The sequence below is a fragment of the Staurois parvus genome, unplaced genomic scaffold (assembly GCF_062004578.1).
Source record: "Staurois parvus isolate SC_StPar_1 unplaced genomic scaffold, SC_StPar_1.0 ptg000886l, whole genome shotgun sequence".
Classification (NCBI taxonomy): Eukaryota; Metazoa; Chordata; class Amphibia; order Anura; family Ranidae; genus Staurois; species Staurois parvus.
Window position 1 is genome coordinate 2,753,736 of NW_028318682.1, and position 22,501 is coordinate 2,776,236.

General features: G+C 41.4%; 1 protein-coding gene across 4 annotated transcripts in view; it reads right to left on the reverse strand.

Moving 5' to 3' along the window:
- Positions 1-22,501, reverse strand: part of ATAD2B (ATPase family AAA domain containing 2B) — a 193,373-nt gene that overhangs the window by 157,361 nt on the left and 13,511 nt on the right. For all 4 annotated transcript variants that reach the window (XM_089656093.1, XM_089656092.1, XM_089656091.1 and 1 more), the window contains exon 2: positions 1,196-1,350. In XM_089656093.1, the coding sequence (XP_089512219.1) occupies positions 1,196-1,350 (155 nt within the window). The remainder of the gene's footprint in view (positions 1-1,195; positions 1,351-22,501) is intronic.

Genomic DNA, 22,501 nt, shown 5'->3' on the forward strand with positions numbered 1-22,501 from the left:
CACTTTAAAGTGGAGCTCCAGGCTCCCCCCAAAAAATTAAAAGTTAACAGCTACAAATACTATAGCTGCTTACTTTTAACAGCTGGATCCCTGGACAGGTAAGTGTCCATATATGTCCTCACCAGGGGCGGACTGACAACTCATGGGGCCCCCGGGCAATAGGGGATCATGGGGCCCCTGTGTCCTTGCCCAAACTCAAAAAAGCCTATGAAAAAGGTACCAGGGGCATCTCAGTGCCCGAGTTTTCAAATGGTCAGTCCGCCCCTGGTCCTCACCTGAGCAGATTCTTCAATTGGCTTCGGGTGCAGGTGCCAGCATCTTCAGTAAGGGAAACCAGAAGTGAAGCCTTGCGGCTTCACAGCTGTTTTCCTACTGCGCATGCGTGAAGTGCACTGCACTTTGTGAATGGTTCTACAGTCTTCTGGGATCTGTGAAGAGTCCCAGAAAACTGCAGGGGAAGGAGTGGGGCTCAGTTCACGATCAGAAGTGGAAGCAAGTACCTGTAAAAACCAGGTACCTGCTCCCCCCAAAATGTGCCAAATGTTACAGTGGAGGGGGGAGGGAGGCAAACAAGTGGAACTTGCCCTTTTGGGTGAAGTTCTGTTTTAAGACTAGTTAGGTTTAATCTGGGAATTGTATATTAATGTTTAGATAACCCACAGAAATGCTTTTTAACACAGAAAACAATCCTGTCCCAACGGCAATTTAGGCAACATTCTTGAATGTAAATTTCCTCCCAGAGGAAGAAGAGCTTGTGCCTCTTCAAAACATTGAAAAAACCTTATCATTGTGTGTTTACCTTTCAAGTCCCGTGAGTGGTGCTCATTTTAGATCATATGTACTTAATGCTTTGCTGAGCACTGCCTCTTGGATATGTGTGTGATTGCAACTACTTGATTTCTTTTTTTTTTTTTTTTTTGCCTTTTGTTTTTTTTGAGCCAGCCCCCATAGAGGTCTCACATTTTCACAGCTCTTAATTATAAACAAAAACACCATTTTGTATGTACTAAAACATGAAAACCATATCGTGGCACCTCTTCTTAACATCATATTTCCAGTTCCACAGCATCATTTTGATACAGTATTGGTTAGACTACATAGGTGGACATTTTAAAAGTATTACAGCAGTCATAAACAGAGGACACTATTGACAAACACACAACACAGGCTGGATATTTGAAGGTGGAATATTTACCTGGATCTTCTGGTTGACATACTCCATCCCTCCCGCTGCTTGCTGGCATGGGTTTTTGGGCTCTCCTTGCGGACAGGCTCGACATGTTTGCAAGAACGTTTGGCTGGAGGAGATGCATGGCTTTCACTCAAGCTAGAATCACCACAGGTGTCGGTCTGTAAAGACAAATATTCTGATAAAATGTCTTCATCTTGACACATCAGTGGCTGTCTACTAATCAAAGAAGCCTTTCTAAAGATCATATAGGAACCACAGATATAAAAAAAACACCACCACAAACTATCCACAGAAAGCCGTCAAAAGTACAAATTACATCAAGAAAATGTTTCACCAAACAAAACAGTAGCTTTACCATTAATTCCACAGCATTGGAGAAAAGGAAAAAATACAACTATCCTTGCAGTTATTGTTTTCAGTCCTGTAACAAGTCCAACTACACAGTGGAAGACACTGAATGAAGATTCCAACAATGGTAGCAATATCCCAATTCTGATAAGAAACGCACACATACACAAACACACACAATGAACCAATAAAGTACATTTTGAACACACACTTCTTATTGGACGCGCTTTCATATAGTTAGATAGTTAATCTGGTTGAAGGAAAAAAAAAAAAAGAAAAAAACACAAGTCCATCCAGTTCATCATAGAATAAACTTTTCTTTTGACGTGTTGTGGTTTTTGAGGACTGCCAGGCAAAGAGAATAGATGTCATACAAGAACAAATTCCCAGTGTTATTGACACAATTTCAATACCAAGAATTGTGTTGCGTTCTGATGCTGAGTATACTGCATGCTACAACGTGCCTTCTATAGAGCTACCCATGTTGGGGGAACACAAAAATGGACACAAGGTCTGAAACCACAAACTGCCGATGTGTACAACACGATAAGAATATAAAATACAAGGGAAAAATGTGTTCTATTAGAAGCTATCCATTGAATAGGACATTATTATCCAAATAAACACAAAAGATAGAGTGCAACACTTTACCATATTACTTGTTCATCTAACCCTGTACAAGACATATTGTGTAAGTGTGGGACAACAATAAAATATACATGCATACTCACCTATATATACTCACCTGAACCTCTCCAAAACCGAGTTTCTTGTCTTCCCCCCAGCCCGGACACCACCCCCCATTGACTTCTCTGTTACATCCAACAACGCCACCATCAAACCCGCCCCGCAGGCCAGAGTACTTGGTGTCATTCTGGACTCCAACCTATCCTTCCAGCCCCAAGTCCAATCTTTAACAAACTCATGCAGACTCCACCTCCGCAACATCGCCAAAATCCGCACGTTCCTAACCCCAGAAACCACTAAACAGCTCATCCACTCCCTCATCATATCACGACTCAACTACTGCAACTCCCTCCTCACTGGCCTGCCTCGCCGCTGGCTATCCCCGCTTCAGTCGATCCTGAATACGGCTGCCAGACTCATTCACCTTTCCAACCGGTCCATCTCCGCCACCCCCCTCTGCCAATCCCTCCACTGGCTTCCGATTGCGCAACGGATCAAATTCAAAATCCTAACACTGACGTACAAAGCTGTCCACCATACTGCCCCGAACTACATCACTGACCTAATATCCAAGTACTGCCCAGCACGCACACTCCGCTCCTCACAAGACCTCCTTCTCTCTAGTTCCCTGGTCTCCTCCTCTTATGCCCGCCTCCAGGACTTCTCCAGGGTGTCACCCATCCTCTGGAACTCCCTGCCCCAACCCATCAGATTATCACCTACTCTCCTCTCCTTTAGGCCCACCCTGAAAACCCATCTCTTCAGGGAAGCCTACCCCACCCCCTGCTAACTTGCCGACCTCCTCCACTCTTCCTACCACTCCATCCCCCACAGCTATCTCCTCCTGTGCCACCATCCCCTCCCTCCTAGATTGTAAGCTCGAAAGAGCAGGGCCCTCAATCCCCTCATGTTTTGCATTGTATTGGTATTGTTCTGTCACATGTTCTGTCCCCCTTTGTAATGTACAGCGCTGAGTGAACCATTGGCGCTTTATAAATACTGAATAATAATATATCGCTGCAACATTAGTACAATGCAACAGCTGACCCTGTCAGCTCTAAGACCAAGAAATTAGCAATCCTATGACCACTAATCGCTCAGTCCCTGGTCTTCACTGACCAGAGAGTGGCGACTATCAAGCTTTCAGTGGCTCACTCAGAAGCAGAGCAAGCTGCAATTCAGGCATCTGGGTGGATCCTGACATTATTGGACCAATTCTGTGACATCAGCTGACAGCAGATTTTAGCCCACTGTCAGCTGAATTTGGGTCACAGGAAAGAAAAAAAAAAGTGCATCCCTGTGGCCCAGAAGAAGAATTTGGTAAAAAAAAAAAAAAGCTTTGGCTATTTTTCTCTTTTAAAAATGCACTTTGTAGGCCTTAAGATTACTTAAAACCACCAAATACAGGTACAGTGTTGCATGACCGCGCAATTGTTATTCAAAGTGCAACAGCACTGAAAGCTGAAAATTGGGCTGGGCAGAAAGGGGGTAAAAGTGCCTGCTAGGCGAGTGGTTATTGTCTGGAAGCCATTAAGCAATACCCTCTCTTGTCCTTACTCCCGAAGCTAGTTGCATGCACACAGATTCTGTCTTTGTCCTCAATGTCTTCATTTCGTTGTGCAATAAACTAGAGTAGTAATCAAGTGCTGCATTCTACACACACACACACACACACACACACACACACACACACACACACACACACACTTTCAAAACTCTCAGCAGTTTTACAACCACATCATGTTTTCGTTTTACTTTAACTTACTCAAGCGTGTTGGATGGATGACAGGGCTGACTGCCCAACAAAGACACTGAACAGTGGAGGAAAGCCAGCACAAAAATACTTTTAGATTCTCCTAAACCCAGCTGTCCAGAACCTCTATATACAATTAAATCTGTCATGAAAGAAAACAGAGGTTGCAACTACAGAAACCTACTTCAGAAAACGATTGAAGAAATGCTAAACAGACTTCTGTCTCCAAGTTGATGTGAACACGACCTTCCTGTGATCAGAGGTAAGAAGCTGTTTGGTTGAGTTTTGTTCACATCATATCTACCTATACAAGTCAAAAAGGAATAAAAATGATGCATAAAGCAGATTGATGACGCAACTGCAGGTCAGTTGCTCTAAGCTGGTCAAACGCTCCTGTCAATGAACTCAGAGTATTCTTTGTAGCGGCTCAAACAGTTGTCAAATGCAAGCGGAATGCATCTCAAACTACATTTGTCCACCAATAAGCTCCAATGTTGTTCAGACATAAGAATAGATCTTACATGATAGCAGTACACAACAGGGCAGAGCTGATCAGTTTAAAGTGATTTAAAAAAAAAAAAAAACATTTTTAGATTTTACAAACAAAACAGGTTTATACTTACTTACCCTGTGCAACTAAATTGCACAGAGTGACCCTGAACATCCTCTTCTCGGGTCCCTAGCAAGCGTTCCTGGCTCCTTCTCTTCTTTGTGTACCACCATGAGAGGCCACTTCCTAACATGACACCCCCAAGTGCTCGATCCCGAACCGCGCTGCCTGTGTTCATTGACACAAATGGCGAGACTCAGCACACTCCACACTCACACTCACCCACACTCCATCATCACAGGATGTGACTTACAGCAACGGGAACCTATGGCTCCCACTGCTCTCACCCAAGCCTGTGAAAACGGAGAAGTGGAGAGAGCCGCTGCAGACGGGCACTGCGCTGGATTGGTGAGGGTTCAGGTAAGTATTAGGGGGGGGGGATGATACTTTAAGGGTTAAGTTCACCTTTAAAAAAATAAATAATTAAAAATTGAATATATGCACATTTGTTTGCAGGTAGGAAACTTTGCAACTTTATTTTTTTTTTTTTGTAGGAGCCTGGAAAGCATTGCACCAACAATCAGCAGATGGCAGGTGCAATGCATGGCTTCTGCAGACTGTCAATGTAGCTGTCTGCTGGTACCTCATACAGGCAGGCTGTTACACAATGACAGAAAAAAAATCAACTACCTAGTGTGCAAACATAAAAAACAGTTACCCAATCCAAAAACAAAAACCAATGCAAAAAATCCTAAAGTATATGTCAACTAAAACTTTTTTTAGCCAAAAAACTCATTTAAATATATATAAGGAGAGAGAGAAGCAGTAAGCGGCCTTTATTACAGGAAGTTCCTGCACAGAGATAAAGTTTCACACTGGATTACTGCATAGATGTGGGAGAAATACACACTTCACAAGATATGTAGAAAATATATATTTTTTTTTTTTCAGCTCAGCTTTAACTCCTCTCAGTTTATTTTCCCGTTGTGTTCTGTTTAAGGCTGCTTTCATATTGCTTCATTGCAAGTGTGCTTCCAGTGCATTTTGCACCTGTGAAGAAAAAAAAAAATGGAAATGCGACTCCAAAAATGCACCAAAAAAAGCAACTGCAGGTGCGTTTTGCCGCATTTTCTATTCATTTCAATGGGGAGGTGCGTTTTTTGTGGGGGGGTTTTTACCGCACCAAAAATGCAGCAAGCAGGACGTTTAAAAAAGCAACTGACTGTTGTGAAGAGCTCCACAGGATTTAATGGTCATGCAATTTCTTTTCTGCTTTTGGTAAGGCAAACACAGACGAAATATTGAAAATAAAATAAATAAGGTATTGCGCTCACAACACTTCCATCTGTGCATTTACACAAAGAAATGTGTATTATTGAACACTGATGACCATATTTGTAACTCTTATGGAATCATTTGAATGAACAGCAGCCAGCGGCGGTTTGCAATATATTTGTACTGCCACTATACGAATTTATGTGAGTGCCACCTGTCAGCATAATTAAAACTTTTAAACGATAAAGCACCATGTCAAGATTTTTTCTTACTTATGGAGAACCGCAAGGAGCCAGGAAGATACTGGAGTGACACCCCATGAGAGGAGATCTTTTCTTTACATCACATGTCGCAGTCTATGGATATCTTTCACACAGGAGTTTCTAAAACTAGTAGGTTCCAAAGGAGGTGAACCGCAAGCGTTAATAGCCTAATTGCAGGCTATTCATGAGGTGAGCGCATATCTTCACTTAAGGGAGGAGGCACAAGCAGTCACCATTTTTTATATATATTGAAGATTCAACAGCACAAATTCACTGTTTGAGTGGGACATTATTACTATACAGTATCATATATATTATTTTTTTATTTGATAATATTGAAGATTCTTCAACACAAAGTCACTGTTACTGTGGGATATTATCACTATACAGATTCATATATATTTTATTTTCATTTATTAGATTATTTCTTCACGGTTTCATGTATATTGTTCATTGTATATTGTTCATTCAAATGATTCCATAAGAGTTACAAATATGGTCATCAGTGTTCAATAATACACATTTCTTTGTGTAAATGCACAGATGGAAGTGTTGTGAGCGCAATACCTTATTTATTTTATTTTCACGGTTCTCACATTGGTAGTTATGTGTTAAAGGTGTGCGATCCAACAAACAGGAATTTTTATATTGGGCTCGCAAGATTCTTTTCAAATATTGAAGACACAGACGAAATATTGATCAGTGTGAAAGTAGTTCTGCTTCTTGGTCCTGTCCCAGAGACACAAAAGTAAGCCCTGGTTCACACCTGTGTGGCTTTGAGGTTGTGCTACCTCAGCACAAATGGAAAGCTGACTATCAGTGTGATTTCATGGGCGGCTTGACATCTGTGCAACTTCATTTAACAGATGCCAATGCAAGTCGCAGTGAAGCTGCACAGAAATTGTGAAAATACTTTAGAAGTCGCAGTGATTTGAACAGTTCCATTGCCGCAAAAAAAAACCAAAAAAAAAAACACGGAATCTTAAGACGGTTGTCACCTGAACAGGAGTTTCTATTGGAAGATTTCCCCTTGCTTTTCGATCTGCTGACAACCGTAAAAGGTTGTATTTCCCATCACTTTCTCTCTGTTATAGGGGTTACCAGGACAAACAGAGGAGATGTAAAGTACAAAACAGAGGTTTTGTACTAAAAGAGGTACTAATCTTCCTCCACACTTATAAAAAGGAAAAAAAGTGTTAGTTAGGCCAAGTTCACATCCGTGTGGGAATGCATGCAATCGTACGTGTTCTTGGACTGACATGCCACACACAAAACACGGCACTGTGAAAACAAATGTGCAGGGGTGCTGTTAATGCCAACTTAAAATGTAATGCAGTTTCCTGCAAACACACCCATGCCGATGCTACAGTGCATGCACGTTTTGCATGTTGCATTTAGGACAGCACATTTATGAAAATTGTGCCGAATGGAACCTTGATAAAATGCGTTGCGTCATGCATACAACAGCAAGGTGCATTGAGGTGTCATTCTTTTTTTTAGCAGCGTAAAAATATTGCAGCATCCCATGATCTTACTGAACGTAATATTTTTCCATGCCTATGTAAACTGATCAGCCCTGCCATGATTTCTTACTGCTGTTGTGTAGGATCTAGTCTCACGTCTAAACATTACAGCTGGTCAGTGGACAAATGTGGTTTGATTTATTTATGTATTCCACTTGTATTTGACACCAGTTTGAGCTGCTACAAAGAATACGCAGAGTTCATTGACAAGAGTTGTAAAGCTGAATTCTGGGTATAGTTTACAGTACTTGCACAGTTACGTTGGTCCAGCTTGGCCCAATATAAGTACCCATAATTCATACCTGTCCAGTCCCTGTGCAAGCAGAATCACTCTAGTTGTTACTGCACAGAGATCCTTGCCTTCAAGATCCTGTACGGAGCAACTGCTCTGCTGCATAGTAGCCACAGGAGGTCACTCACTCACCACGGCAGCCATTGAGAGAATGCCTAGCATTTTCCCCAATGAATACAAGGTGTTCTCTGATAGGCCGAAGTTGAGATTGTGATATTACTTTCCCGCACCTCCACCTCTTCCAGTCAAAGAGCACTTTGAAATCACTGAGAAAAATGCAAAGCATTCTCAGGAATGGTACCTGTGCTGAGCTATTGACCTCCCTGTGGTTTTATTTCAGGTACTTATATAGCGCCGTCAATTTACGCAGCACTTTTACATATATATTGCACATTCACATCAATCCCTAACCCTCAAGGGGTGTACATTCTACGGTCCCTAACTTACATTCATGTATACACATACTAGGGCCAATTTAGACAGGAGCCAATTAACTTACAAGCATGTCTTTGGAGTGTGGGAGGAAACCGGAGTACCCGGAGGAAACCCACGCAAGGACAGGGAGAACATGCAAACTCCAGGCAGGTGGTGCCGTGGCTGGGATTTGAACCAAGGACCCTAGTACTGCCAGGCGAAAGTGCTAACTATTTAGCCACTGTGCTGTGGTAAAAATGTAGCAAGGTGACCACTCGGCATAGGACCCTAAGGATAGCAAGCATCACTGTAGTAGCAGCAGCTACTCACCACTCCAAAGGGAACGATCATTTATGGAATATGCATAAAAGGGATAAAAACATAAGTAAAAGTGTCCTGACATTTACATAACACATTTAGACGTACATTTAAACTCCTGGAGAAGGATGCAGATTATTAGACCCTTTGTGAGGTAATGTGAAAGCAGAAAGAAAAAGCAACACTGCTTTTCCCGAGAGCCAGTCACCAGCAAACACACATCCTTAATGTATAGCAGGAAAGTCAACACCAATCCTTAAATGAACTCATGGGCCAAAGGCCAGGAACACACACTATTACAGCTTGAATCAGGCCCTTTCCAAGGAATGCAGCTTTGTAAACATAGCCATGATGATTTATAGTCCCGAGTAGGCTTGACAAACCTATGGACCTTGGAGATAATGCCATAATGTAAACAAGTGCCTTCAGTGCTGGGCTGGTTCCCACTAAGATCTACTGCCATTAAAGAGAGATAACATTTGTAGATTTACAACCAAATCTGTTAAAATAGATGTAAACTAAAGCTGAGTACACACTGTAAGAGAGATAGCCGTACTAACCCAAGCAAGGTTAGTGCGGTGATCTCCCCCACTGTGCCTGTGTTCTGACAGGGGGGCTGCCCCCTCCAGAACACACTGATAAGCACTCTCAGTGATTGGCTGCCAGTTCTGATCAGATTCTGGTTTTCCAGCATGCCTGCTCAACCACAAGACCAGCTTCTCAGCTTCTGTAGAACAAACAGCTGTACACATGGGCTGAAAGTCGGACAAATTCTGACAAACCCATTGTTTTTGGCCCATGTGTACCCAGCTTAAAGCTGCCCATAGATGGGCTGAAACTCAGCTGGTTCAGTAGGGAACAAACACATTGTGATCCATCTATGGCTATTCCCACTTTACAGAAGTCGATCAGTGTATTCTGACAGCAGAGAAGTCCCACTGTGAGAATGGCAAAGGAGGGAGAATTCCTCCATCCAACTTACGTGTGTGGATGGGGGAATCCGGTTTTTTTTTTTCAAGCAGTCAAAGGCGGACCAAAAAATAAATAAAAAGTGACATCTTTTGCCAGCCTCACTTGATGACATTTAGTGTATTAGGACACTGTACCTGTGAACAAAGAAAATATAAATATTATCCATGTGAGTAATAATTATAAATACATAATTAAAAAAAAAAATTAATGGAGGACGTCGATGACGAAACGCGTAGGGAGGGGCTTGATTGATGTGACGTCATTCCGTTTCCCAGCAATCTACTGCGCATGTGCCGAGTGGCTGGGTTCGTTTCATTGTGATTCCTATATGCTGTTAACGCTGGTGTCGGCTGGGACACCCTTTGAGATAAGTGCAATGAGTGCATAATAAATTAAGCTGTTTTTTAATAATACTGCACCATGAAGTTTTTGTTATTTCTTCCAAGTGTCTGGTATTACCCCTTTTGGATACGATTAAAGTGATCTCTTGGAGAAGTGGATTTCCTCAGTGGTATTTAATTATAGAGCATTGCTTCATTGAAATTGGTCTGCTTGGAGCTGGGTTCTGCAGAATATTACTCCCTGAAGACACATCCATGAGTGGTTCATTACTCTGCTAATACCATCGTCCCCAGAGCAATATATGTTTCAGTTTTTTATAGCTCTAGTGAGTTTATTTAGTGCTTTTGGTGGTGGATTGTCACTTTTTTTGTGCACTTTTCTTCGGATTTGTACTACACATCTTAAATTTGGACTGTTTTTGGACACTTTTTTATATAAAAAAATTTTTATTTATTTATTTATAATTATTACTCACATGGATAATATTTTTATATTTTCTTTGTTCACAGGTATAATTATATTTATTTACTAGCGCAAATTATTTTTGTGTTATTTTTTTCACACTTTATTAATTTATGGTGGATTTTGCAGCTGGTATATCAGTTAGTGACCCACATTTTTCTCTCTCCATAGGCGCCATTATATTTATTTACTTATATATTAGGACACTGTATTATCAACATTTCTTTTAAATAAAACTTTTCACATTTTCAGTTGCATCAGTGCTGCTGATCTAAGTTCACCTCTTTGCAGCCACTTCCTGTCTTCAAGCATGAACTCCAGAAATGGCTGTATGAAGTGGGGAGGAAACAAAATCCAAATGTTAGCTGTAGACAAGTACTGTACAATTAAAGGATTAATCCACCTAAAATTTAATTTTTAGTCCCACACAATGTGAATCAGACCAAAAATCAGCGAGCACTCAGGAAACCAATTGTGCAAGCCGCATATGCTCTGAAAAAAAGGAACCCTAAAGCCTTGCAAATAATCAGAAAAAAACAGTGCAGATACTATAATATTACACAGTGTAAGTTAAATAAAGAATATAAATAAATATAGAATAATAATCAATGATACTACTAGATCAATAAATCATTATTAAATAGTGATAATCAATATAAGTGAATGAAGCGCTATGATGGGTGCAAAAGAATTTCGGTGAAACTGTGAAAAGTCTTATAACAAAAAAAAGTGTTCATGAAATAGTGAAGGCTTGACGAAATCATGTCAGCATACAGTGCTCCAGATAAGTCCTAATGTACAAGTGATCCAATAAATCTGTGTGGCTTTATCCGTGCAAAAAATTGTAAGAAATGCGCACTCACCAGATGCGCATGATTAATGAGCAATAGGTTGAACAAGAATCTGCAAGAAGCCCCCTTTAGATGGATCTGACAGACAGCATGGAACCAGGATCCCTCCTCTGGACACAAGCCTCCTCTGCAGCCACGCTTCCACTGAGGTCCTGGAAATCATTAGCTCAAACCAGAGCCAATAAAGAAGATGCTCAGTGTAGTAATGTTGCCACTTTATTATGTAAGAAATAAGTTTAAAAAAAAGTGGCTGAACAGCCACTCTAGAAGATGGCCGCCGGCCACAATGTGGTTGGTTTGGTAACTTCAGAGAACAGATCCCTGTCTAAGATCTTATATCAATTTTTTGTAACCTTGCAGTCTCAATCCTCCTTTACCAAAAAAATTAGCGTTCCCATTGCTCCTGATTGTACAGAGGAAATGTATACTTTTTTTTCAGTCCTCTCCTGTAGCATCTCCACAGACTACGTACATCTACTGCAGTGTGTTCACAATCTCTTACTGTACCAGGTAGCGTGTGGCCATAGGGGATGGAGGAAAGGAGCTGAATGAACACTAAATGATACCCTTAATTTTTTTAAATAATCCATACACATCCATGAATGGTCCTGCAAACTATTTTTTATGAATGCTTCTTACGGTGTTTCTCCGCAAGTTTCCAGAAACTCTCAATTCCGTTTGTAACGAGAAGTGCATGTTGGGTGTGTTCATCTGCCTACTACAAATTCCATAGCCCATGTCAGGAGTGAGCAGGAGAGGGTGACTACATTCCTATATACAGTGGGAGCATAGGACCATGGAGAACGAATGTAGTCTCCCTCTAACAGGAAGCTGGATCACAACAGCAAAATAGAAATGAATCTGGGAGGAGACTGGGAGCAATAGAAGGAACCTTGAGTTGAGAATTAATAGCTCAATAAAACAAGTTTAGGGTGTCACTTTAATGAAAGGTTGACCAATTCCATAGGGGGCATTACAGAAGAAGGTTAACAGTCTACTCTGACCACTCCATTACAATAATTTAAAAGAAAAAAACCCACAAAAAAAACACCACCCATACATACACGTATTGGTTGGCAACTATTTCATTTATAAACGTCACTGCAGAAATAGCCCTAATGTAGCAAATGCATTAATGTCAGTCAACTGAGCAGTCCTCAGCCGACTCCATTCACAGACACTGTGCAGAGTGACTCAGCACCTTTGGTCTGGTGTGATTGGTCATAGAGCGACCAATCACAGTGATCACATGATATAAACAGTGTGCTCACATGTGTGAGGCCTACCCTTCTTACAAAAGGAGAGAAAGCGAAACTAGTAAATGAATGACTCATTCATTAGTTACAGATCAGCAACCACAAGGTCACCATTGTAGTAAAGTTTTTAACCCTTTCACCTCCCCCCCACTCTCCAATAAAGCTAATCTCCACTGATGATCACAGCTGATCTCTCTGCTGGTCCCTTTTTAATTTAACCCCTTTACCTCCCCTTATAGAGCACATCCAAGCATTAACCCCTTCATCTCTATGATCCTATTGTATAGTTGTCTATATTAAACCCAAGATCCATATAAGATCAGTCTTCCTATGCTCCCACCAGATTAATCGGATAGTCATGTGTTGTATATAAATGAATCCTCCTCTACCATCTACTCTTCTGCTTGTGCGCCCAAATAAAAAAAAAATATATATATATATAATGGAGAGATAGATAGGAGAGTATGTCCTCAACCAATAAAATAAATCCAATATATAATGTGCTCACTTTCAATAAATATAGTGTGCTCCAAAATTACTATATAATCTTCCAAATTTGTTATGTGATCTTCACCATTCATAATATTTACTCTTACCCTCCTCTACAAATTCCATGCATGATATCAGTATATTGTGTATCAGTGCACCATCCACCTAAGAAATCATACCACCACTAGTGCTCCACAATCCCCCTTCAGGTCATGTACCTTACCCTCCGTAAACTGGATATGTGCCTTCTCCATGTCTTCATATGACCCTCCACTATGACCTCTTCATTTAGCTCTCGTGTTCCCGACCAGCAAAGGTGGGTGCAATCCCTCAAACAGCCACTAGATGTTACAACACAGACAAAGAGCCGGGATCGTCTGGAGCTCCACCACACACATCTTCCTCCTCCCCGGTCCAATCAGTGAATTCACCGATTCACTGGTTTAATATAGACTGTTTGTCTGCCTGGGGGGGATGTAGGGGCAGTTACATTCTCAGCCTCAGCTTTTGGTGCTAAGGGACATATAGAATATACATTGTACAGTTGTGCTCAAAAGTTTGCATACCCTGACAGACATGGACGTGAAACTTTGGCATGGATATGGACAATATGACCGATAAAGGATAGCGATCGTATGAAGCCATTATCACATAGTTGTATGGCTCCTTTTTAAATCAAAATAACAGATATCACCCAAATGGCCCGGATCAAAAGTTTATATACCCTGGAATGTTTGGCCTTGGTAGACACACAGGTTAAAATGGCAAATAAAGGCCAATATCCCACATCTGTGGCTTTTTAAATTGCAATTAGTGTCTGTGTATAAATAGTCGATGAGTTTGTTAGCGCACATGTGGATGCACTTAGCAGGCTAGATACCTAGCCATGGGGAGAAGTAAAGAACTGTCACAAATCCTGGGTAACAAGGTATTGGAACTTTATAAAGATGGAAAAGGATATAAAAAGATATCCAAAGCCTTGAAAATGTCAGTCAGTACTGTTCAATCACTTATGAAGTGGAAAATTCAGGGATCTCTTGATACCAAGCCAAGGCCATGTAGACCAAGATTGCAGCCACACCTGCCAGAGAATTGTTTGGGATATAAAGAAAAACCCACAGGTAACCTCAGGAGATATACAGGTTGTTCTGGAAGATGATGGTGCAGCTGTTTCAAGGAGCAAAATACAATGATACTTGCACAAAAATGGTTTACATGGTTGAGTTGCCAGAAAAAAAGCCTTTTCTGTGCCAATGCCACAAATAAAAAAAAAAAATAAAAAAAAGCCTGGTGACAATATACCCGACAACATCTTGACACCCTCGCAGCTCTTAGCACACTGTAAACTGGAGTGATGCCAACAAAATAGAGCTTTATTGTCACAATCACAGGCGCTATGTTTGGAAAGGGGTCAAACAAGACCTATGGTGATGGTGACAAGAATACCATCCCCACTGTGAAGCATGGTGGTGACTCACGGATGATTTGGAGGTGTGTTAGCCCTAAACGCAAGATGGCAAGATGAATCCAGCATGTTATCAGAAAATACTGGTAGACAATTTCCATTCTTCTGCACAAAAGCTGCACATGGGACGCTCTTGGACTTTCCAGCACAACAATAACCCTAAGCACAAGGCCAAGTTAACCACCCAGGGGTTACAGCAGAAAAAGGTAAAGGTTCTGTAGTGGTCATCGCAGTCTCCTGACCTTAACATCATCAGGCCCACTCTGGGGAGATCTAAAATGTGCAGATCTTGCAAGGTGGCCAAAGACTTGACCTGGAGACATTTTTCCAGACAAATGGACAGCTATACCACCTACAAGAATTCAAGGCCTCAGATAACTATTACAAAAGATTGCATGCTGTCATTGATGCAAAAGGGGACAATACACAGTATTAAGAACGAAGGATATGAAGACTTTTTAACAGGGGTCATTACGAGAAGTTTTTGCTTTGTTTTTTTTCCTTTCTACAGTAAAAATAAAAAAAAACAGTGGCCATCAGTCTAAAAAATGATAAAGTTCATTTGGGTGCAGTGTTGTATGACCGAGAAATCATCACAGCACTGAAAACCACTAAAAACAACTTTAAAAACTATTTAAAAAAAAGTAAACTACTTTAAAAACTATAAAAAAAAAATAATATCTTGTTACTGACAGCTTTTATTTTTCCTCAGCTTATCTTCTGTGTGTGGTGGATGACTGTAACAAAAGAAAATTATACGTCATTTTGCAACAATCACATATAAAACAGTCACAGTACTGCAGGGCGGAGAGAAAGTATTTAGAAATTTCTCATGGTTTATCTTGTGCAGCAATTGCAAAATGATCTCCAAGGGATATAAAATAATGACACTTTAGGCCCAATGTGGACATTTTCACTTAGGGGTGTACTCACTTTTGTTGCCAGCGGTTTAGACATTAATGGCTGTGTGTTGAGTTATTTTGAGGGGACAGCAAATTTACATGTTATACAAGCTGTACACTCACTACGTCACATTGTAGAAAAGTGTCATTTCTTCAGTGTTGTCACATGAAAAGATATAAATATTTACAAAAATGTTAGGGGTGTACTTCTGTGAGATACTGTACATAAAATGCATATCCTCAAATGCAGATTTTTCTTTGTTTTTTCAGATTTGATCTTAGAACATGCTTAACGCAACTGTGTACATGTTCCCAATGAAAACAATACACCTGCATTCAGATCCGTAAACAGAAAACGATTGGTCAGGTACATGTACCTCAATTATCCAAAAGTTGCAACCAAAGAGCATTGGTGTCCTGTCTAGGAAGGACACACAGTATAAACATACACATGTACATCACAATATCTATATAGAAGATAACCCAAAAGGTGCATACAGTGATCAGTGAGAACTTTACGACCACTAACCTAATATTAAGTAGGGCCCTCATTTTGCAACCAAAACAACCCCATTTGCTGCCAAAACAGCCCTGACCTGTCAAGGAATAGAAGCCACTAGACCTTGGATGGTATGCTGTAGTATCTGGCACCAAGCCGTTAGTAGCAGATCCTTGCGCTTTCAGTACATCTCACAGATGCTCATTTGGACTGAGATAAGGAAAATTGAAGGCCAACACCTCAAACTTGTGTCCTTCAAACCATTCTTGAACCATTTGTGCAGTGTGGAAGAACAGATTATCCTGCTGAAAGAAGTAACAGCCATCAGGGAATACCATTTCCATGAAGGGGTGTAATTGATCAGCAATAATGTTTAGGTAGGTGGTACATGTCAAGTAACATCCACTGAATAGCAGGACCAACGTGAAACATTGCCCTGCTTTCAACATCAACTTCAGAGACAACATGTTTAACATGCTGTCTAATATATCCTACCCGCTTTCAGATGCCATTGTAACAAGAGAATCAATGTTATTCATGTAACCGGTCAGTGGTCAAAAGGTTTTGGCTAACCACTGTATACTGTACATCACAATATGTGCACAGAAGACAGTCCAAAAGGTGTGTATACTGTACATGGACATCGCAATACAGTGAAGGAAAAAAGGTATTTGATCCCCTGATGATTTTAAACGTTTGCCCACTCACAAAGAAACGATCAGTCTAAAAATCCAATGGTAGGTGTATTGTAACACTGAGAGACAGAATAGCAACACAAAATTCAAAAGAAATGCATGTCTAACAAATTATGCACTGATTTGCATGTTCATGAGGGAAATAAGTATTTGATCCCCTTCACAAAACATGACTTAGTACTTGGTGGCAAATCTCTTGTTGACAATCACAGAGGTCAGACGTTTCCTGTAGTTGGCCACCAGGTTTGCACACATCTCAGGAGAGATTTTGGCCCACACCTCTTGGCAGATCCTCTCCAAGTCATTAAGGTTTGGTGGCTGACGTTTGACAACTTGAACTTTCAGCTCCCTCCACAGATTTTCAATCGGATTAAGGTCTGGAGACTGGCTAGGCCACTCCAGGACCTTAATGTACTTCTTCTTGAGCCACTCCTTTGTTGCCTTGGGTCATTGTCATGCTGGAACACCCATCCATGACCCATTTTCAATGCCCTGGCTGAGGGAAAAAGGTTCTCACCCAAGATTTGACAGTAAATTGCCCGTCTATCGTCCCTTTTATGCAGTGCAGTTGTCCTGTCCCCTTAGCAGAAAAACACCCCAACGCAGAATGTTTCCACCAACATGTTTGACAGTTGGGATGGTGTTCTTGGGGTCATAGACAGCATTCCTCCTCCTTCAAACACGACGAGTTGAGTTGATTCAAAGAGCTTGATTTTGATCTCATCTGACCACAACACTTTCAACCAGTCGTCCTCTGCATCATTCAGATGTTCAGTGGCAAACTTCAGTCGGGCCTGGACATGTGCCTTCTTGAGGGACCTTGCAGGCACTGCAGGATTTCAATCCTTGTCGGTGTAGTGTGTTACCAATTGTTTTCTTGGTGACTGAGGTCCCAGCTGCCTGGAGATCATTGACAAGATCCTCACGTGTAGTTCTGGGATGATTCCTCACTGTTCTCATGATCATTGACACTCCACGAGGTGAGATCCTAGATCTGGTGCACCATGCAGGGAGACTCAGTTGTTTTGTGTTTCTTTCAATTGCGAATGACTGCACCAACTGTTGTCACCTTCTCACCAAGCTGCTGGACCATAGTTTGGTAGCGCAGTCCAGCTTTGTGTAGGTCTACGATCTTGTCCCTGACATCCTTGGATAGCTCTTTGGTCTTTGCCATGGTGGAAAGTTTGGAATCTGATTGTTTGATTGCTCCTGTGGACAGGTGTCTTTTATACAGGTAACAAAATGAGATCAGCAGCACTCCCTTTAAGAGACTGCTTCTAATCTCAGCTTGTTACCTGTATGAAAGACATCTGGTAGCCAGAAATCCTGCTGAATGATAGGGGATCAAATAGTTATTTCCCTCATGAACATGCAAATCAGTGCATAATTTGTTAGACATGCATTTCTTTTGAATTTTTTGTTGCTATTCTGTCTCTCAGTATTATAATACACCTACCATTCAATTTTAGAATGATCATTTCTTTGTGAGTGGGCAAACATTCAAAATCAAAGGGGATCAAATTCTAATTTCCTTCACTGTATATGTATACAAGACAGCGCAAAGGTAAATGTTGTATATATATACATCGCAGTGTCTGTATAGAAGACAACCCAAAAGGTACATTTCAGCTAGCTCTTCAACACTACTTGCGTGAATATAAAATGGTTTTATGCACACCGGGAATCTAGGAGTATAAACTCAGTTATTCTGACATTGCTAGAAAGGTGCAGTTCATCTGCATAACTGGAATAGCAAGATTTCACAAGTCCTGCAGAATAGAGAGCTGTACAATCTGTACAAAAATTCCAAAGATACAGGCTCAGTTCATGAATCATGTCCAGAAGTGCCTCAAACATCTGTTCAAAGTGATCACTACCTATAGAATGAGAAGTCATCAGTTACTGTATAACAGCCATTCACATTTATAGACTGGGTGACTGTCTCATGTCTGTGGGTACTGAACATGACTGCTACCCCTATGACTCTGGGTAAAGCAACAGGATGATCTTCACAGACATTTCCTTTCCTTCTGGTGCCCCGCAGCTCCGTTCGGCTGGTGAGAGTTTAAGTTCTGAAGCTTACACAGGACTTTGGACTCCCCAATGGGACATCACCAGTTTCCACACATTGCAGAATCATGCAAAGGTGATGTCAGGCAGAACGAGGGTTGTAGATCATCTTGTACAACATGTCATCCAACACCTATGACAAGGAGAAGCTCCAGAGTAAAGTGTCGGACCATAAAGTTGAAGTTTAGTCTGCCTAAATTTGGTCTTCCCTGGTTTAACCCTCCTCTGTTGCCAACATTTATTAAAAAATTTTTTTAATAACCCATTTTCATTAAATATCTTATTTAAGACCCAGGGACATCATCACTGGGTCTTGGTGTTTGTCTATGCAATGAGGGTAGATCATGGCAGGTGGGAGGCTCAGCAGGGTGCTGTATATAGATTCCTGAAAACATCACAGAACCCTGCCCCAGTACTCCTCTAAAGAGCCCTCAGCCCTGATGCAAGCAGTGGGCAGGCACCTAGGAGGATTTAATGCAAATATTAGCTTGATGGGTAAACTATCTGGAGACTGCATTTTCATACAGACCAACCCAAGCAATGTTCACATGTGATGTAAAGCCTCCATGGCTGAAAAGAAATAAAGCTCAATGAATGGCAGGAATGAGTCAAGGACAGTAAAGCTGGGAAGGGCTAGAAATCAGGGGTGTCAAACTGCGGTCCTCCAGCTGTTGCAGAACTACAAATCCCATGATGCATTGCAGGACTGACAGTTGAAAGCATGACTCCCAAAAGCTGAGGCATGATGGGATTTGTAGTTTCTCAACAACTGGAGGGCCACAGTTTGACACCTGTGGGCTAGATAATACGGGACATACTTGAGAGAAAATGATACAAGCTTTGTTCTGACTTACGGCAGCTTCTCATGAACACTGTGAGCTTACAAAGTGCAGTGAAATCTGCCAGTAACTTCAGTACAGGGGAACAGCCAGTGCAACTGTGCAAGAGTGAAGTTCACTAACATTCAGCTTTAGAGACTATCTCCGGGAAAAAGGTAATCCCCCATCGTGAACGCTCTCCCACCCCACAACTGATCATGGTACATGAAAGAAAAAAAGTGAATACAAGGCATTCTGTGAACAGACAAGGGAAGAGGAGGGGGAAGATAGGTAAGCTATGATTTTTACAGTAAACCGTAACGATCCATAACCAGGATCATCATCACTTGCTTAACTTGGGGTGTGGATTCCTGGATTTCCACTTTAAATATAGATATTTGCAGATTATTCTCCATGTTGGATTAGGTAGTTCAATGACTACGTTGAGTGAGCCGACTCAGACTTGCATTTTAAGAAGAAGCAGTAAAGCACAAGCATTGTGCAGCACAGCAAACAAAGACACGGAGCCTCCTCTTGTAATGAGCAAATATGGCTATCCCTATATTCAGGAAAAAAATAGAACAGGCTGCATTTTTTCTATACAGAACTGTACTGGAATGCGGTAAAATGCACCAGAACGCACAGATCCCTATTTAAATTGAAGAAAAAGAGAGGGTAAAAAAATTAACTGTAATGCATAAAAAAAACACACTGCAACATGTCAAAAATGCACCGAAGAGCATCAAAAATGTGCATGCAAAAACGCATCCGGAGCGCATCTGGACTGCATTTCTATAGTGTGAACCGGCCCTAAGTGAATATGAATGAGGGTGACTATAATTATAAATCAGCTGCTGCATTTGCAGGGCTTTAATGAGGAAAGTAGCAGGGTCTGCATCCCTCTAGACATCACTCTTCTGCCTGGCAGTACTAGGGTCGTTGGTTCGAATCCCAACCACGGCACAACCTGCCTGGAGTCTGCATGTTCTCCCTGTGCCTGCGTGGGTTTCCTCCGACACTCCAAAGACATGCTAGTAGGTTAATTGGCTGCTGTCTAAATTGGCCCTAGTATGTGTATGTATGAATGTGAGTTAGGGACCTTAGATTGTACACCCCTTGAGGGTTAGGGACTGATGTGAATGCACAATATATATGTAAAGCGCTGCGTAAATTTCACGGTGCTATATAAGTACCTGAAATAAATAATAATATTCCTTTATAATTACAAATTATACATCTAAAAGAAATTTAAAATATAAAATTTATAGGACTAATTGCTTCCAGCTGATTTCTATTTGCAGAACATAAATAAATGGGCTCATACACCGCTGGTGGTGTTTAGCTTTACAGAAAAGAGAAAGGATAAACCCATGTCATCCAGAACCCTCTCCCAGAGAAGCCAGCCATAAAACAGATAGGATGTACAAGCCATGTGAAAGGACTCCAAAGTGTGCAGATCGTTTCGGCTCCTAATCTGATTGGACAAGGCTGTTCCTCCTGCTACAGTCACTGGGAGAGCAGGGTACATCTGCCTACTGCATGATCTGAAATCTCAATAACAATCACATCCTAGGAAGGGAGCTCCAAACACTGCTAAGCAGCTGGTTCTTTGTTTACATTCGAGGACGGAGCATTACATTCCGCGCTGCCCCCAGATGAACCTTGATGCTGTGCCTGCGCTAGGAGCATGTAATATGAGCTGACTTCAGATATGTACATCTGAAAACAATATATAGACTGCAACACATTCCACACTTCAGTATTGGATGGTCCAGTCATTAAATCGATTCACTGCTGATATTCTTTTATTTTGAGACAAGAATGCAGTTAACAATGAAAATAGCACAACATTTGGCCAGTAGAACAATGCAAAAATTGACAGCAAACAGTTTGTCAGTATAGTTTGAGCACCAGGTAGCAGTGCTGGGTTGAAGGATGGACATTAAGAAACAAAAAAGGATGGCGGTGGGTCTAACAACTAGCAGATGATGGAAAAGGGGGGGCCTCAGCTGTTACAGCCTAATGTATTTTAATGTTAACCACTTGTCTACCAGGCACTTTTACCCCCTCTTCCTGGCCAGGCCAATTTTCAGCTGTCACACTTTTAATGACAAATGTGTGGTCATGCAACGCTGTACCCAAACTATATTTTTCTTTTTTTTTTTTTAGGTGGTATTTAAATCACCACTGGGTGTTATAATTTTTTGCACTATAAACAAAAATAACAAGTTTCTATTATAAAATTTTGCAAACAGGTAATTTTTTACTTCACTGATGTGCATTGATTAGGCTGCACTGATGAGGTGGCACTGGTGGGCATTGATGAGGAGGCACTGATAGGCAGTAATGATGGGCACTACTGCTGGGCAGAAAATGTGTATTATATAGGGCGTGCTTGTTGGAGCCCAACCTCTGTAGCTGTAAGATAAAGGTGCCAGATGGATATCAGGGATGGATGGATGGGAGCAGTAACACTGAGGCAGCTCTTCTTAGAGTGGAAGCAAGGCTCTAATGCAGTATCAAGAAATGGAGAGGAAGGCGCCTCTAAGTGCAGTATTGACAATTTTATTCAGTAAACAATGGAAAATTTGCACTTACAAGATAAACGGTTAAAAAGACTCATCGGGTGGTAATTAGATCCAGGTGGGACATCCAGCCGTCCAGCAGCAAACTATGCCTATAGGATCAGGAAGTAGAGTCCAGGATGTGCCTGTGCATCAAAAATGAAGCTTGGAGAGCAGAGTCAGATGTAGCAGGTGAAGGGGGCGGTAATGCATTTCGGAGCATACTCAATAGGCTCCTTCTTCAGACTAAAGTGAATAAATTGTCAATACTGCATTTAGAGGCGCCTTCCTCTCTTTTTCTTCTTACTACTGCAGGGCAGCACTGATGGGAGACATTGATGGGCACTGGTAGGTGGCACTGCTGGGCACTTATCGGCAGTACTTTCCTCACGCTGTGACAGTGTAAACGGCAACTGTATTTACTCCGTGATCTGATGTGTCATTGGCCTTTTACCTCAACACGTGATCAGCTGTGTCCTTAGGACACCGCGATCACGGAGA